The sequence below is a fragment of the Indicator indicator genome, unplaced genomic scaffold, assembly GCF_027791375.1.
Source record: "Indicator indicator isolate 239-I01 unplaced genomic scaffold, UM_Iind_1.1 iindUn_scaffold_119, whole genome shotgun sequence".
In the NCBI taxonomy this organism is placed as follows: Eukaryota; Metazoa; Chordata; class Aves; order Piciformes; family Indicatoridae; genus Indicator; species Indicator indicator.
The window spans coordinates 1-16,161 of record NW_026539227.1 but is presented as its reverse complement, the minus strand read 5'-3'; the positions used below and the strand labels follow the sequence as shown (position 1 = coordinate 16,161).

The following is a 16,161-nucleotide window of genomic DNA, read 5'->3' as shown; positions in this document are numbered from 1 at the left end:
CTCCTCACAGAGCTGCTCCAGGCCCTTCATCATCCTCATAGCCCCCACTGGACTCTCTCCATCAGATCTCTCTCTGTCTCACAGTGATGGAGCCCAAAACCAGACCCAGCACCCCAGGTGTGGTCTCACCAGGGCAGAGCAGAGGGGGCAGAGAACCTCCCTGCCCCTTCCGGCCCCACTTCCCTTGCTGCATCCCAGACCACCACTGCCCTATGGAGAACTATCCCCCAGCCCTCCCAGACCTTCCTCCACAGGGGGTTGGCTTTCCAGCAGGACAATCCCTAGGCTCCAAGAGAATTGAATTCCCCAACCCAACCTCCCTCTCTCTCCCCCTGCGAAGGAAGAGGCCAGACACAGAGGCTTTGTTTCCACTACTGTCTCAGTGTACTTTATTCTCCTGCTGTCTACAGCTGAACAGCCACACAGGACAGAAACAGGTAGCACTGAGGAATGATCAGATTGCTTCCTTCCCCTCCACACCCCCTCCCCAACTTCAGGAATGGCTTTTTTTTTTTTTTTTTTAATTAATTCTCTTTTTTTTTTTCATTTTTTTCCTCTCATTTTTTATTTTTTTCTCATTTTTTCCTCTTTTTAAATTTTTTTTCTCTCAATTTTTTCTCATTTTTTCTCTCATTTTTTCCCCTCTCATTTTTCTTTCTTTTTTCCCCCCCAGCATTTTTGAATTTTTAACTCTTTTTTTTTCTTTTTTTTTTTTTTAATTATTATTTCTTTATTTTTCTAGGAAATTCCCCACCCCCCAAAAACCTCAAGAAACCAACTAAAAAAAAAAAAAAAAGGCAAAAAAACCAGAAAAGAAAGGAAAAAAAAAAAGGCAATTACTAGAAATGTGACCCAGGGGTTTTTCTTTTTCTTTCCCCTTTCCTCCCCACTCCCCTAACCCCCTCTTTTTCTCCCCAAGTTAAAAGCTCTGGAGCTGTTTTTTTGTTTTGTTTTTTTTCCAGAGCTCCCTTTTTTCTTTCTTCAAACCTGTTTTTTTTTTTTTTTTTTTAAATTTCATTCTTTTTCTTTATTTAATCTTGTTTGTTTGTTTTGTAGACTGGTTCAAAGTCGGCACTTCGACTGCAATCTGAACCCAGCACTGAAAGGCACATAGCTGATACCCTGTACAAGAGCTAAGTGTGGGATGCTGCAGTGCAGATGGGCAAATAAAAGAAATAAAAAACACCAAAAAAAACCAAACCAAAAAAAGTGGATTCCAGCCCTAAAATGGGAACCCAAAAGATCATATTGGGTTTAAAAAAAAAAAAATTGAAAAAAAATAAAAATCAAACCAACCAAATAAAACCCTCCAAAAAAATCCAACCCAAACCAAATGAACAAAACCCCAAAATCAGTAACAAATAAAAACCAAACAACCCCCCAAAAAAACCAAATCAAACAGAAATCAAAAACTCAAACAAACAAAAAAAAAAAAACACAAAAAAGCACAACCCCCCCCCAAATCCCTCAAACTCCACAAAAGCCCCAAACCCCCAAAAAACAAAACACAAAAAACCCAAACACTCCCACAGCAAAAAATCCCCAAACCAACCAAACAAAAAAACAAAAAAAAAATCCCAAACAAAAAACCTAAACAGAACCCAACCAACCAACAAAAAAAAAAAAAAAAAAAAAAACCCCAACAAACCAAAACAACCCAAGAGAAAAAAAAAAAAACCAAACCAAAGAACACAATAAAAATAATTTTAAAAAATTAGGGTGGGGAAACAAAAAAAACCAAACCCCAAACCACAACTAAACCAACCCTGGCTGAGGTTTTCTCCACTCTCTCCCTCCCCCAGTAAGTGAAATGCCCATGGACCAGAGGTGGGGATTTACAGATTGAGGGGAGGGAAATCATCCAAGCAGCTGAATTAAGAGAAAATGAAATGAAATAACCCAAAATGAAAGGAAAAAACAAAACCAAAAAAAGAAATCAAAAGAAACAACCAAAACAAAAAAATCCACAAGTCTCAAAGCCCTGCACCTCCCTCTGGGTTTGTTTTCTTGGCTTATTTTTATTGCTGGGTTGTTCCTGGAAAGAGAGATAGGGAGGGGGAAGCAAGAAAAAAAAAAAAGAGGAAAAGGGGGGAAAAAAAGAGGAAAAGGGGGAAAAAAGAGGAAAAGGGGGAAAAAAAGAGGAAAAGGGGGAAAAAAAGAGGAAAAGGGGGAAAAAAAGAGGAAAAGGGGGAAAAAAAGAGGAAAAGGGGGAAAAAAGAGGAAAAGGGGGAAAAAAGAGGAAAAGGGGGAAAAAAAGAGGAAAAGGGGGAAAAAAAGAGGAAAAGGGGGAAAAAAAGAGGAAAAGGGGGAAAAAAAGAGGAAAAGGGGGAAAAAAAGAGGAAAAGGGGGAAAAAAAGAGGAAAAGGGGGAAAAAAAGAGGAAAAGGGGGAAAAAAAGAGGAAAAGGGGGGAAAAAAAGAGGAAAAGGGGGGAAAAAAAGAGGAAAAGGGGGGAAAAAAAGAGGAAAAGGGGGAAAAAAAGAGGAAAAGGGGGGAAAAAAAGAGGAAAAGGGGGGAAAAAAAAAGAGGAAAAGGGGGGAAAAAGAGAGGAAAAGGGGGGAAAAAGAGAGGAAAAGGGGGGAAAAAGAGAGTAAAAGGGGGGAAAAAGAGAGGAAAAGGGGGGAAAAAGAGAGGAAAAGGGGGGAAAAAAGAGAGGAAAAGGGGGAAAAAAGAGAGGAAAAGGGGGGAAAAAGAGAGGAAAAGGGGGGAAAAAGAGAGGAAAAGGGGGGAAAAAAGAGAGGAAAAGGGGGAAAAAAAAGAGGAAAAGGGGGAAAAAAAAGAGGAAAAGGGGGAAAAAAAAGAGGAAAAGGGGGAAAAAAGAGGAAAAGGGGGGAAAAAAGAGAGGAAAAGGGGGGGAAAAAAAGAGGAAAAGGGGGGAAAAAAAGAGGAAAAGGGGGGAAAAAAAGAGGAAAAGGGGGGAAAAAAAAGAGGAAAAGGGGGGAAAAAAAGAGGAAAAGGGGGAAAAAAAGAGGAAAAGGGGGGAAAAAAAGAGGAAAAGGGGGGAAAAAAAGAGGAAAAGGGGGGAAAAAAAGAGGAAAAGGGGGGAAAAAAAGAGGAAAAGGGGGGAAAAAAAGAGGAAAAGGGGGGAAAAAAAGAGGAAAAGGGGGGAAAAAAAGAGGAAAAGGGGGGAAAAAAGAGGAAAAGGGGGAACAAAAGAGGAAAAGGGGGAACAAAAGAGGAAAAGGGGGGAACAAAAGAGGAAAAGGGGGGAACAAAAGAGGAAAAGGGGGGAACAAAAGAGGAAAAGGGGGAACAAAAGAGGAAAAGGGGGAACAAAAGAGGAAAAGGGGGAACAAAAGAGGAAAAGGGGGAACAAAAGAGGAAAAGGGGAACAAAAGAGGAAAAGGGGGAAAAAAGAGGAAAAGGGGGAAAAAAGAGGAAAAGGGGGAAAAAAGAGGAAAAGGGGGAAAAAAGAGGAAAAGGGGGAAAAAAGAGGAAAAGGGGGAAAAAAAGAGGAAAAGGGGGAAAAAAGAGGAAAAGGGGGAAAAAAGAGGAAAAGGGGAAAAAAAGAGGAAAAGGGGGAAAAAAGAGGAAAAGGGGAAAAAAGAGGAAAAGGGGAAAAAAGAGGAAAAGGGGGAGAAAAAGAGGAAAAGGGGGAGAAAAAGAGGAAAAGGGGGAGAAAAAGAGGAAAAGGGGGAGAAAAAGAGGAAAAGGGGGAGAAAAAGAGGAAAAGGGGGAGAAAAAGAGGAAAAGGGGGAAAAAAGAGGAAAAGGGGGAAAAAAGAGGAAAAGGGGGAAAAAAGAGGAAAAGGGGGAAAAAAGAGGAAAAGGGGGAAAAAAGAGGAAAAGGGGGGAAAAGGAAAAGGGAAAAAGGAAAAGAAAAAAAGTAAAAGAAAAATAAAAGTAAAGAAGAAGAAAAAGAAAAAAAGAAAAATAAAGAAAAAAGATAAAAAAGGAAAAATAATAAAGAAAAATCAAGGAAAAAAAAGAAAAATTTCTGATCCTTCTTCATTGAGCAATTGGAGGGAGGAGGGAGAGAACAGATTTGAGTTGCTCCATTGAAAGAGGAAAAAAAAAAATAAAACCACCCACAAACTAAAGTTAATTAAGGCTAATTAGGAAGAAATCAGCATTCCAGGGGGGTTGGTTTGGGGTTTTTTTTTTTTTTGTGGGGGTTTTTTGGTGTTTTGTTTTTTTTTTTTGAAGCAAGAATACAAAAGGGAAAAGTAGTGGGGAATGTTTGACACCATTTTATTCAACTGCAGTGGAAAAATAGAACCTTTTACAAGTGCCTTCTTGTGTAAGCTCAAGTCAGTTATAATATAATATTTTATATAAATTTCTTTTTTTTTTTTTGTCTTTTTTTTTCTTCCCAACTTTTTTTTTTTTTAAATCATCTTTTTGTTGTTGCTAATTGTGCAGCGAGAGACCACCCCCCCCAAAAATAACACAACCCCAAACAAACCCCCAAAACCCAAACAAAATAAACCAAACCCAAAAGAAAATAATAAACCACATCAAATCCAATCAAGAGCCACAAAAAAGGCCTCAAAAATAAAATAAAATTTAAAAAAAAAAAAAAAAAAGCAGGTTCCAAATCAAACTTCTGGTTGATTTTTTTTTTGTTGGTGGTGGTTTTTAACCTTTTTTAAAAATTATTCTTCACCTGAAGTGGTTTTTTTTTTTTTTTAATTTATTTATAATTTGCAACTCTTTGGCACAATTTATTGTGGTGTTTTGTTTTTTTTTTTCCCCCCGGTGGGTGTCAGGGGACTGCTACAGTACACCAAAAAAAAAAAAATAAACAAACCCCAGAAGATATTTCCCTTTTTTTTTTTTTTTTTTTTGCCTTCTTCGCTGCCAAATTCAGAGCACTTTTAAACCTTTTTTTTTTTTTGGGGGGGGGGGAAAGGGATTTTGGGTTGATTCCCCTCTAGATTTGTCACTTTTCCTTGTTTTGTTGTGGTTTTGGGGTTGTTTTTTTTGTGTGGGTTTTTTTTTTCCCCCTCTCCCTCCCCCCCTCCTCTCCACTTCTACATTCACAGTTGAACAATTAAGGAAGGAATTAAGAGACTCATGGAAAGCACTCAGGAACAGGAGGGGAGCTCTGAACATTCCTTCAGTGTTTTTCCCTACAACCAAAAAAAAACCAAAAAAAAATAAAAGCCCTAAAGAGAGACTTTTTCTGATTTTTTTTTTCTTATTTTTCTGAATTTTTCCTCCTTATTCTTTTGTTTTGTTTCTTTTCCACTTCATTTTGCCTCATTTTATCCATCTCTTAAACCCTGCAAAATCAGGACTGAACTTGGCTTAGGTGATGAAATGCAACCCTTGGATTTTGGGGTTGGTTTTGTTGTTGTTTTGTTGTGGTTTTTTTTTTTCTTTTTAGCCGGGGAGGGGAGGGAGGAAGAAGGGGGGGGGGGGGGGGGGAGGGGGATAGGAGGGAGAAAAAGAATCCAAAGGAAAAAAAAAAGAAAACAAAAAACCAAAGAAAAAGAAAACTGCAATGACTTGAAGTTGAGAATGTGGACACTGCCTCATTCACACACACTCACTCCCCCCTAGACTCAAAAAATCCTTCACCCCCTTCCCCTCTCCCCTGCCCCCCAACTTATTTTCCTTCTCTCCTCTGTTTCCTTTCCTCCCAGGGCACTGCCAAGCGTGGTGACAGCAAAAAAAAAAAAACCCAAAGTGTGGTTGGAGAAACCTTTCCAAGCTTTCCATCCTCCTTCCAACCACCACCACCACCCTAATAAGAAAAAAAAAAAAAAAAAAATCAAATCTATAATCCCAGACTTCGAGCCCCTCAAAAAAACAAAAAAAAAGAAAAAACAACAAAAAAAGAAAAACCAGAAATAAACAAACAAAAAAAACCCCAAACCAAACAAACAAAAAGAAATCATCTATGAAGCACCACAGTTGAACTCCACAAAGTTTTTTTTCCTCTCCTCTCAAACTGGTTGGTTGAATCCTTTTATCCCTGTGCTGGGCCAGGGCTGGAGAAGCCAAGTCCTTGCTGGTTGCTCTTATTTTTCCCTCCCCCTTCTCCCAAAGTTGGATCTTCTTCCAAGTGGGGTTTTGGGGTTGGTTTTTTTGTTGTTGTTGGTTTAGCTTCTCAGTGCTCAAAGCTTGGCTGCCAGCTGCTGCTGCTGCTGCTGCTGTGGTGGGATTTGCAACGTGGTGGTGGTGGTGGTGGTGGTGTTTCAAGCCTCACTCACTCACTCACTCATCCTCTCATTCCCAAACATTCAGCATCCTTGCACACTCCTCACTTCTGGGTTGGTTTTTTTCCAAAGGTTGGAGATTTTTTTGTTGTTGTTTTTTTTTTTTTTCCTGTGTGGTTTTTTTTCTTTTCGATTCTTGTTTTTCTTCTTTTTTTTTTCCTCCCCAGCTCAGGTGGCAATGGTAAACCAGATCTGTGAAGGAAGCAGAGAGGCACAGGGGTGGGGGAAGCTGGGAAAGAACTTCCCCACCAGTCATGGGATGGGTTGGGTGGGAAGGGAGCTTCAAGGTCAGACACTTCTAACCCCCCTGCCATGGGCAGGGACACCTCCCACCAGCCCAGGCTGCTCAGGACCTCATCCAGCCTGGCCTTGAACACCTCCAGGGAGGAGGCAGCCACAGCCTCCCTGGGAACCTGTGCCAGGCTCTCCCTGGCAAGAATTTCCTCCTTATCTCCACTCTCATTCTCCCTCATCCTGTCCCTCCCAGCCCTTGTCCAAGTCCCTCCCCAGCTCTCCTGGAGCCCCTTCAGGTCCTGCAAGGCTGCTCTGAGGTCTCCCTGGAGCCTTCTCTTCTCCAGGCTGAACAGCCCCAACTCCCCCAGCATGAAGGAACTCTGCAGGCTGCTCACAGCCCCAAACAACCTGACCTGGAATGGTTCCAGGGATGGGGCAGCTCCTACACCTCCCTGGGCAGCCTGGGCCTGGCTCTGCCCACCCTCAGCATAAAAACTTTCTTCCTCATGCAGCCTAAATCTTCCTCTTTTAGTCTAAACTAGGATTGCCCCCAGCTAGCATGGATGCTGAGCTCCTTGGAAGCCCCTCTCCCCCTCCCCCTCCAGGCAGCCCCCTCACCCTCCTCAGCACCTCCTGGCAGCCCCCTCACCCTCCCCAGCCCCTCCTGGCAGCCCCCTCCCCCTCCCTCAGCCCCTCCTGGCAGCTCTCTCACCCTCCTCAGCCCCTCCTGGCAGCCCCCTCACCCTCCCCAGCCCCTCCTGGCAGCCCCCTCCCCAGCCCCTCACCCCATTCTTCCCTTTTGTTTTCTGTGCTCTACAAGACCCCAGCCGGGGCCTGTTCGCAGGAAGCTGAAGGAGAAGCAACCTCCTAGAGCAGAGGGGCTTTGTGCAGCAGCTCTTTCAGCCTCAGGAGTGGAGGCAATTGCCTGCTGGGGGGTGGTGGAGGGTGGTGGGGGTCAGGGGGGCATCCCTTACCAAGCTTGGTTCTTCAGCTTCCTCAGCTCTTTCGTCGCCCAGGTCGCGAGGGTCTTCGTTTTGTTCGTCTTGGATCTCCTGCCTTCAGTTAGCAGTTCATGGATCATGGGTCTAGCTTCTACTAATTTCAGGACATCTTTCCCAAAGGCTGTACACAAGTCCCTGCAGGAGAAGGCATCCCAAAAAAAAAAAAAAAAAAAAAAGAGAGGGGACAAAAAAAGAGAGAGGGGACAAAAAAAAGAGAGTGGGGACAAAAAAAGAGAGAGGAGAGGACAAAAAAGAGAGAGAGGGGACAAAAAAGAGAGAGAGTGGACAAAAAAGAGAGAGAGGGACAAAAAAGAGAGAGAGAGGACAAAAAAGAGAGAGAGGACAAAAAAGAGAGAGAGGGACAAAAAAAGAGAGAGGGGACAAAAAAAAAGAGAGGGACAAAAAAAAGAGAGGGGACAAAAAAAAGAGAGGGGACAAAAAAAAAGAGAGGGGACAAAAAAAAGAGAGGGGACAAAAAAAAAGAGAGGGGACAAAAAAAAAGAGAGGGGACAAAAAAAAAGAGAGGGGACAAAAAAAAAGAGAGGGGACAAAAAAAAAGAGAGGGGACAAAAAAAGAGAGAGGAAAAAAAAAGAGAGAGGAAAAAAAAAGAGAGAGAAAAAAAAAAGAGAGAGAAAAAAAAGAGAGAGAAAAAAAAAGAGAGAGAAAAAAAAAGAGAAAAAAAGAGAGAGAAAAAAAAGAGAGAGAAAAAAAGAGAGAGAAAAAAAAGAGAGAGGAAAAAAAAGAGAGGGAAAAAAAAAGAGAGAGGAAAAAAAAGAGAGAGGAAAAAAAAGAGAGAGGAAAAAAAAGAGAGAGGAAAAAAAAGAGAGAGGAAAAAAAAGAGAGAGGAAAAAAAAGAGAGAGGAAAAAAAAGAGAGGTTTTGGAGGTTGAGCAGCGCTGCACCAGCACCGTTAGCAGAGAGAGGTTTGACTCCCAGCTCCGAAGTGCAGGATTTGGTTTGGGTGGGAGAGATCCTTGGAAAGATCATCCAGTCCAGCACCCTTGGAGGTCACTAAAGCATGGCAGAGATTTCACAGGATGGCTTGGGTTGGATGGGATCTTCAGAAGGATCAAAGTTCCTTCCAGCTGGCCTGCCATGAGAGGGGACAGCTCCTGCCAGCCCAGCTTGCTCAAGCTCTCATCCAACCTGGCCTTCAGCAGTTGGAGCCTCCACAACCTCCTTGGGCAACCTGCTCCAGTGTCTCCCCAGCCTCACTGCAAGGAATTTCTCCCTTAGGTCTAAACCTAAACCCAGCTTAGGATCCTAGAAGGGTTTGGGTTGGAAGGGACCTCCAAAGGTCATGGAGTGCAAGCCCCCTGCAGTCAGCAGGGACATCCTCCACTGGAACAGGTTGCTCAGAGCCTTGTTGAGCCTGAGCTGGAATACCTCCAGGGATGGAGCCTCAACTGTCCACACACTCCTTGAACACCTCCACATCTTGAACACCTCCACATCAAAACCACAGAGCAGCTCCAGAGACACAAAGGTGGAAGGAGCAAGACCAGTTGGTCCCAGCTCATGACTGGGCTGTGTCTGGCCTTAGCTTCTTGGCCAAGGGGCAGAGAGTGCCAGGGACCTTCCAGGCACTGCCAAGGTCTTGCTGTCTCATGAGCTCCAATTGCTGTGTGAAGTGGGCACTGCTTGCAGCAGCAGGAGAGCTGAGGGCTTCCCTGAAGCTGCTCCCAACTCAATCTCCTGTCCAAAAGATTGATAGCCCCAACCCAAACCCAAGAGAAAAAGGCAGAAACAGCTCCCCCCATGCCCCTCTGTGCCCCAGGGAACTGAGTTCAAGATGTCATTTTTTGGTTTTAAAGCCCAGGATGAAAGATTCCTGGAGCAGGCAGTGTGAGACACATCCAACCCTCCCTTCCACCCTACCGCTTTCCACCCCTGCCACAGCACAACCAACTTCACACCTCAGAGGTCAAAACCTCCTCCAGCAGACTGGAGCAGCTCAGAACTGCTGGGAAGTGTTTGGGAGAGTCAGGACAGGCTGCTGCAGGAAGGTTTTGGGCTGGGGGTGGAGGACTCTTACCCTATGAGTCCAGCAGCACAGGCCACCACCCCGTCAGTGTGATCCTCATCTCCAGCAATGTGGTCAATGTAAGACAGAATAAATTCTACTCTGGGCTGCACCAGCATCACATCAGCTGAAAAGAGAAGAGTTTGGTTACAAGCAGTGGGGGGGGGACACAGCTCCTGGTCCTCTAAAAGGCAGCCCAGGAGCTGGTCCCAGAAGAGGGCTTTGAGATAAGGAAGGGAAAACACTGCCAGGAGAGGAACAGTGAAAGGGCTCCAGACCCATTCATTGCTCCCTGCAGAAGGGTTTGAGGACCATGAAGGTTGGAAAAGACCTCCAGGGACACCAACCCCACCCCACCACGGCCACTAAACCATGCTGCCCAGTGCCATGTCTCCATGTAGGAGGTGTTTGCTGCCTCACAGAAGGGAATGAGCAAGGAGAAGCCCCTGGACGTGACGACCACCATGGAGCAGCTCCTCCAAGCAGAGCTCCTCCTGCCTCCCCCTCTGCCACTTCAGGCCCAGACCAACTGTGGCTGGCCAGAGCTGACCCTCAGAATTGTCTGGGTTTGGAGAAGTCCTCTAAGATCATCAACTCCTGGGGCAGGCAGTGTGAGACACATCCAACCCTCCCTTCCACCCCTGCCACAGCACAACCACTTCACACCTCAGAGGTCAAAACCTCCTCCAGCAGACTGCAGCAGCTCAGAACTGCTGGGAAGTGTTTGGGAGAGTCAGAGAGGTGAAGCTCTTTGGGTCACCAGGGCCACCAAACCCCCTGGTGCCATACCCACAACATTCCCTGACCACCTCCAAGGGTTGGGAACTCCACCACCTCCCAGATTCCATACCCACAACATTCCCTGACCACCTCCAAGGATTGGGAACTCCACCACCTCCCAGATTCCATACCCACAACATTCCCTGACCACCTCCAAGGGATGAGGACTCCACCACCTCCCCAGATTCCATACCCACAACATTCCCTGACCACCTCCAAGGGATGAGGACTCCACCACCTCCCCAGATTCCATACCCACAACATTCCCTGACCACCTCCAAGGGATGAGGACTCCACCACCTCCCCAGATTCCATACCCACAACATTCCCTGACCACCTCCAAGGGATGAGGACTCCACCACCTCCCCAGGTGCCATACCCACAACATTCCCTGACCACCTCCAAGGGATGAGGACTCCACCACCTCCCCAGATTCCATACCCACAACATTCCCTGACCACCTCCAAGGGATGAGGACTCCACCACCTCCCCAGGTGCCATACCCACAACATTCCCTGACCACCTCCAAGGGATGAGGACTCCACCACCTCCCCAGATTCCATACCCACAACATTCCCTGACCACCTCCAAGGGATGAGGACTCCACCACCTCCCCAGGTGCCATACCCACAACATTCCCTGACCACCTCCAAGGGATGAGGACTCCACCACCTCCCCAGGTGCCATACCCACAACATTCCCTGACCACCTCCAAGGGATGAGGACTCCACCACCTCCCCAGGTGCCATACCCACAACATTCCCTGACCACCTCCAAGGGATGAGGACTCCACCACCTCCCCAGATTCCATACCCACAACATTCCCTGACCACCTCCAAGGGTTGGGGACTCCACCACCTACCCCAGGGCAGCCTGATTCCCAAAGCAGGACAGAAATTGCTCCTCATGCCCAACCTAAACCCTGCCCTGGTGCACCCTGAGGCCATCCCCTGCTGCCCTGCCACCTCAGCTGAGGAAGAGGAGGTCGATGTACTCACGATGAACATTTTCTTGGTCTCCCTTCAGGCCCTGGATGATGCCAGTGTAAGCTTCCAGGCAGCCCTCCCTCAGCTCATTCAGGTAGTCCACCATGTCATAGTCAGACTGGAAGGCCACACACACACACACGCACACACAGGTGGTCAGCAGCAGCCTGAGGAGGGGGGGGTTTGGGGGGGTCCCTTTCCCTCCTCTCCCATCTTAAAGGCAGGGAAGCAGGAGGTGGGACACCCCCCCCAAGCCTACCTTATCAACCTGGGCTTGGGAAGCCTGCTGCAGGGTGTTGAGGACAACATCCAGGTACTTCTTGAACTCCCCTCCAATGGCAAGGGCAATGTCACCAAAGACAGAGAGGATCTGAGGCTTCACAGACCTATGGACGTTTTCATTCTGCAAGAGATCCCAGCAGAGTCAGCCCCAAGCTGCTTCCCAAGGGAGGAGGAGGAGGAGGAGCTAAGGGATGAAGCCTTGCGGTGGCTCAGGTTCGGAAGGGACCTTAAGAGGCCTCCTGGAGTTAGGGGAAAATCAGCTTCCTAGGAACCTGAAGGAGTCTGAGGTTCCTGGGAAGCTCTTTGAAGGAATTCCTAGCGTGGAAGCCAACTGCTCAGGGTGGAAGGGAGCTCAGAGCTCAGCTGCTTCAACCTCCCCACCATGGGCAGGGACAGCTCTCAAGGGGCTTGTCCAAGGCCTCACCCAGCCTGGCCTTGAACACCCCCAGGCAGGAGGCAGCCACAGCCTCCCTGGGCAGCCTGTGCCAGGCTCTCACCACCCTCACACTCAACAACTTCTCCCTCAGCTCCACTCTAACCCTGCTCTGCCTCAGCTCCAAACCATTCCCCCTGGGCCTGGCTCCAGACCCCCTCAGGAGAAGTCTCTCTGCAGCCTTCCTGCAGGATCCCTGCAGGCAGCTCTGAGGTCCCCCTGGAGCCTTCTCCTCTCCAGGCTGCACCCCCCCAGCTCCCTCAGGCTGTGCTCACAGCAGAGCTGCTCCAGCCCTTGGCTCCTCTTTGTGGCCTCCCTCCAGCAGCTTCCCATGCTGGGGACACCACAACTGGAGGCAGGCTGAGAGGGGAAGCTCTCAGCTGAGGGGTGGGGGGGGGAGGACAAAGCCATTCCCTTGCCATGCAAACCCTTCCCCCCCTCATCAATCTGGGGGGAGAGCCAAAGAGTTGTCAGAGAGGAGATGGTGCAGAGCCAGCCTAACACTTCTGCTTCTCCCACCTCCCACCTCCTTCCCAGTGTGGAAGCCAACTGTTACTAACCAGCTAATGAGAAGGTAAACACTCACCCCCAGGTTCTCCAGGAGCAGCTGCATCACCTCATCACAGAAAGGCAGGATGTTGGACTGCAGGGCCCTGCACAAGTCCCCAACCAGGCCCACTGTGGCCAGACAAACCTGCAAACAGACCAGCAGCAGACACCCACCTGGTGACTCAGCCCCTCCAGGCACTCAGCACTGCTGCAGGCTGCAAAGCTCCTCAGCCACCCAGGGTGAGGACCCTCAGAGGATGAGGATCTGCTTTGGACACCACTGCTGCCACCAAAGAGCTGAGATGGCTACACCAAAGGGCAGCCCAAAGGGTCCAGGGGACACCAAAGGGCAGCCCAAGAGCTCCAGGGGCCACCAAAGGGCAGCCCAAGGGGTCCAGGGGCCACCAAAGGGCAGCCCAAGAGCTGCAGGGGACGCCAAAGGGCAGCCCAAGGGGTCCAGGGGCCACCAAAGGGCAGCCCAAGAGCTGCAGGGGACACCAAAGGGCAGCCCAAGGGGTCCAGGGGACACCAAAGGGCAGCCCAAGGGCTCCAGGGGACACCAAAGGGCAGCCCAAGAGCTCCAGGGGACACCAAAGGGCAGCCCAAGAGCTCCAGGGGACACCAAAGGGCAGCCCAAGAGCTCCAGGGGACACCAAAGGGCAGCCCAAGAGCTCCAGGGGACACCAAAAGGCAGCCCAAGAGCTCCAGGGGCCACCAAAGGGCAGCCCAAAGGGTCCAGGGGCCACCAAAGGGCAGCCCAAGAGCTGCAGGGGACGCCAAAGGGCAGCCCAAGGGGTCCAGGGGCCACCAAAGGGCAGCCCAAGGGGTCCAGGGGCCACCAAAGGGCAGCCCCAGGGGCCACCAAAGGGCAGCCCAAGGGGACACCAAAGGGCAGCCCAAGGGGACACCAAAGGGCAGCCCAAGGGGTCCAGGTGGTCTCAAAGGGCCACAAGCTATGGGGTTTGGGGGGTCCCCAAGGGCCAGCAGCTGGGGGGGGGGGGGGTCTCACACCTGCTGGGTTCAACATCTGTGAGCCCCTGAGGAGCCCTGCAGGGGAGGGGCACACCTGGGGCTGCCAGCTTTGCCCCCTACCTGGTACTCAGCATAGTTCTTCAGCCCAATGCCAAGGAATGGTTTGAAGGCATCCATGTACTTCAGGAACTCTCCACCCAAGACTGTGAAGGGAAAAGAGCAGTTAGGGAAGAAGGGAATTTAAAAAAAAACAAAACAAAACAAAAAACCACCAATGGAATTCTAACCTACAACCACAGGAGGGGAAAAAAAAAGAGAAGGAAGCAAAGGAGCTGGATCCAAGCTCTGCCCTCCCTCCAGCCCAGCACTGACCTTCTACCAGGGTGCCCACAGCCATCAGGGCATCCTCCTGCACCACCCCTGAGCCTGCTGTGCTCTGGAACATTCTCAGCAGGGAAGCCATCACCACGTCAGAGATCTGCAAAGCATCCTGGTGCTGGACCTTCCTCAGGACGTTCTGGGAGGGGGGAAGGAAGAGTTGGTAACTGCCTGCAGCAGGAGAGGCACTGCAGGGAGCTCCAAGGTCAGCCAGTGCCAACCCCCTGCCATGGGCAGGGACACCTCCCACCAGCACAGGCTGCTCAGGGCCTCATCCAGCCTGGCCTTGAACACCTCCAGGGAGGAGGCAGCCACAGCCTCCCTGGGAACCTGTGCCAGGCTCTCACCACCCTCACTCTCAACAATTTCCTCCTCCTCTCCATTCTCCATCTCCCCTCTCCCAGCTCAAAGCCATTCTCCCTCATCCTGTCCCTCCCAGCCCTTGTCCAAGTCCCTCCCCAGCTCTCCTGGAGCCCCTTCAGGTCCTGCAAGGCTGCTCTGAGGTCTCCCTGGAGCCTTCTCTTCTCCAGGCTGAACAGCCCCAACTCCCCCAGCATGAAGGAACTCTGCAGGCTGCTCACAGCCCCAAACAACCTGACCTGGAATGCTTCCAGGGATGGGGCAGCTCCTACACCTCCCTGGGCAGCCTGGGCCTGGCTCTGCCCACCCTCAGCATAAAAACTTTCTTCCTCATGCAGCCTAAATCTTCCTCTTTTAGTCTAAACTCTCAGCCTGTCCCCCCAGGGTAGGTTCTCAGCCCTCTGATCATCTTCCTGGCCTCCTCTGACCCCTCTCCACCAGCTCCATGTCCTTCTGCTGTGCTGGGGGGCACCAGAACTGGAGGCAGTGCTGCAGGTGGAGGTCTCCTGAGGAGAGCCAGCTCCAAAATGCTGGGGGCCACACTGGGCTGCTGCAAAGGGAGCTGCTGGCTGCAGCCTGCTGCAGGCAAAATGCTTTGTCAGGACCAGTGCAAAGCCCCTTTTTCATTTCAGCTGCATTCCATCTCCCAGCTGAATTTCCCTTTCCTGCTGCCTAGGCTGTTTGTAAGCTGGTGATTAAATGGGACCTGCTCACATTTGTCCCTTTTCTTTCTTGTTTCTTTTGGTTTTTTTCTGGTTTTTTGTTTTTTTTTTTTCCCCCCCCTCCCCCTCCTCCACCACAGCAATGTGACCACAATCTCCTGCTGCCAAGCACTGGCTGCACAGAAGCTTTGGTCCTGAAGCACAGAAGGAAACCTTCAGCAGCCTTGCTTGGTGAATTGCAACACAAAGCAGGGCTCCTCAGGAGCTGAAATTCAACCTCTCCCACCCTGGAGGAAGGGAGAAGAGATTCCCACCCAGCCAAGGCTGCAGCTGGAGTGCTGGGCTCAGTTTTGGGCTTCCTCACTCCAAGGACGCTGAGGAGTTGGAGCAGGTCCAGAGGAAGGGCAACAAAGGTGGGGAAGGGTCTGGGGAGGAGCAGCTGAGGGAGCTGGGGGTGAAGAGGAGGCTGAGGGGAGACCTCATTGCTCTCTGCAGCTCCCTGAGAGGAGGCTGGAGCCAGGTGGGGGTTGGGCTCTGCTCCCAGGGGCATCCTGGGCTCCATCAGCAGTGTGGCCAGCAGAGGTGATTCTGCCTCTCTGCTCTGGTGAGACCTCACCTGGAGTACTCTGTCCAGCTCTGGGACCCCCAACAGAAGGACCTGGAGCTGCTGGAGAGGGTCCAGAGGAGGCCACAAAGCTGATCAGAGGCTGCAGCACCTCTGCTGTGAGGACAGGCTGAGAGGGTTGGGGCTGTCCAGCCTGCAGAAGGCTCCAGGGAGACCTCAGAGTTGCACTTCCATATCTGAAGGGAACCTACAGAAGGCTGGGGAGGGACTCTTCAGAAGGGCCTGGAGAAAGCTCTTCACAATGAAGGCCTTGGAGACACTGACACAAGGCTGCCCAGGGAGGTGGTTGAGACTCCATCCCTGGAGACATTCAAGGTCTGATCTGCTGTGGCCCTGGGCAGCCTGCTCTGGCTGGAGGTGACCCTGCTGCCTGCAGGGGGGGTGGAGAAGATGCCCTTGGAGGGTCCCTTCCAACCCCATGCAGTCTGTCCTGTAGGCTTCAGGGCAGCAGCTTCTGCTAAGGGGAGAGCCCAGAGAGCAAAGCTTCACCACCAACCACCACTGCTGCAGAGGATAGAATCAGTCAGGGCTGGAAGGGACCACAAGGATCATCCAGTTCCAACCCCCCTGCCATGGGCAGGGACACCTCACACTGGATCAGGCTGCCCAGAGCCTCATCCAGCCTGGCTGCAAACACCTCCAGGGATGGAGCCTCAACCACCTCCCTGCACAACCCATTCCAGGCTCTCACCACTCTCATGGGGAAGAACTTCTC

General features: G+C 49.8%; 1 protein-coding gene across 1 annotated transcript; it reads right to left on the bottom strand.

The window, feature by feature from the left end:
* Window positions 1-6,306: 6,306 nt before the first annotated feature.
* KPNB1 (karyopherin subunit beta 1) lies at window positions 6,307-13,938 on the bottom strand (the record flags this gene model as incomplete). The annotated part of the gene is made up of 8 exons (XM_054398808.1): window positions 6,307-6,353; window positions 7,370-7,531; window positions 9,432-9,546; window positions 11,198-11,303; window positions 11,445-11,588; window positions 12,487-12,594; window positions 13,542-13,624; window positions 13,794-13,938. Coding segments are annotated over 8 exons (864 nt in total), but the record flags the coding sequence as incomplete, so codon positions are not given.
* Between the last annotated feature and the right edge of the window lie 2,223 nt (window positions 13,939-16,161).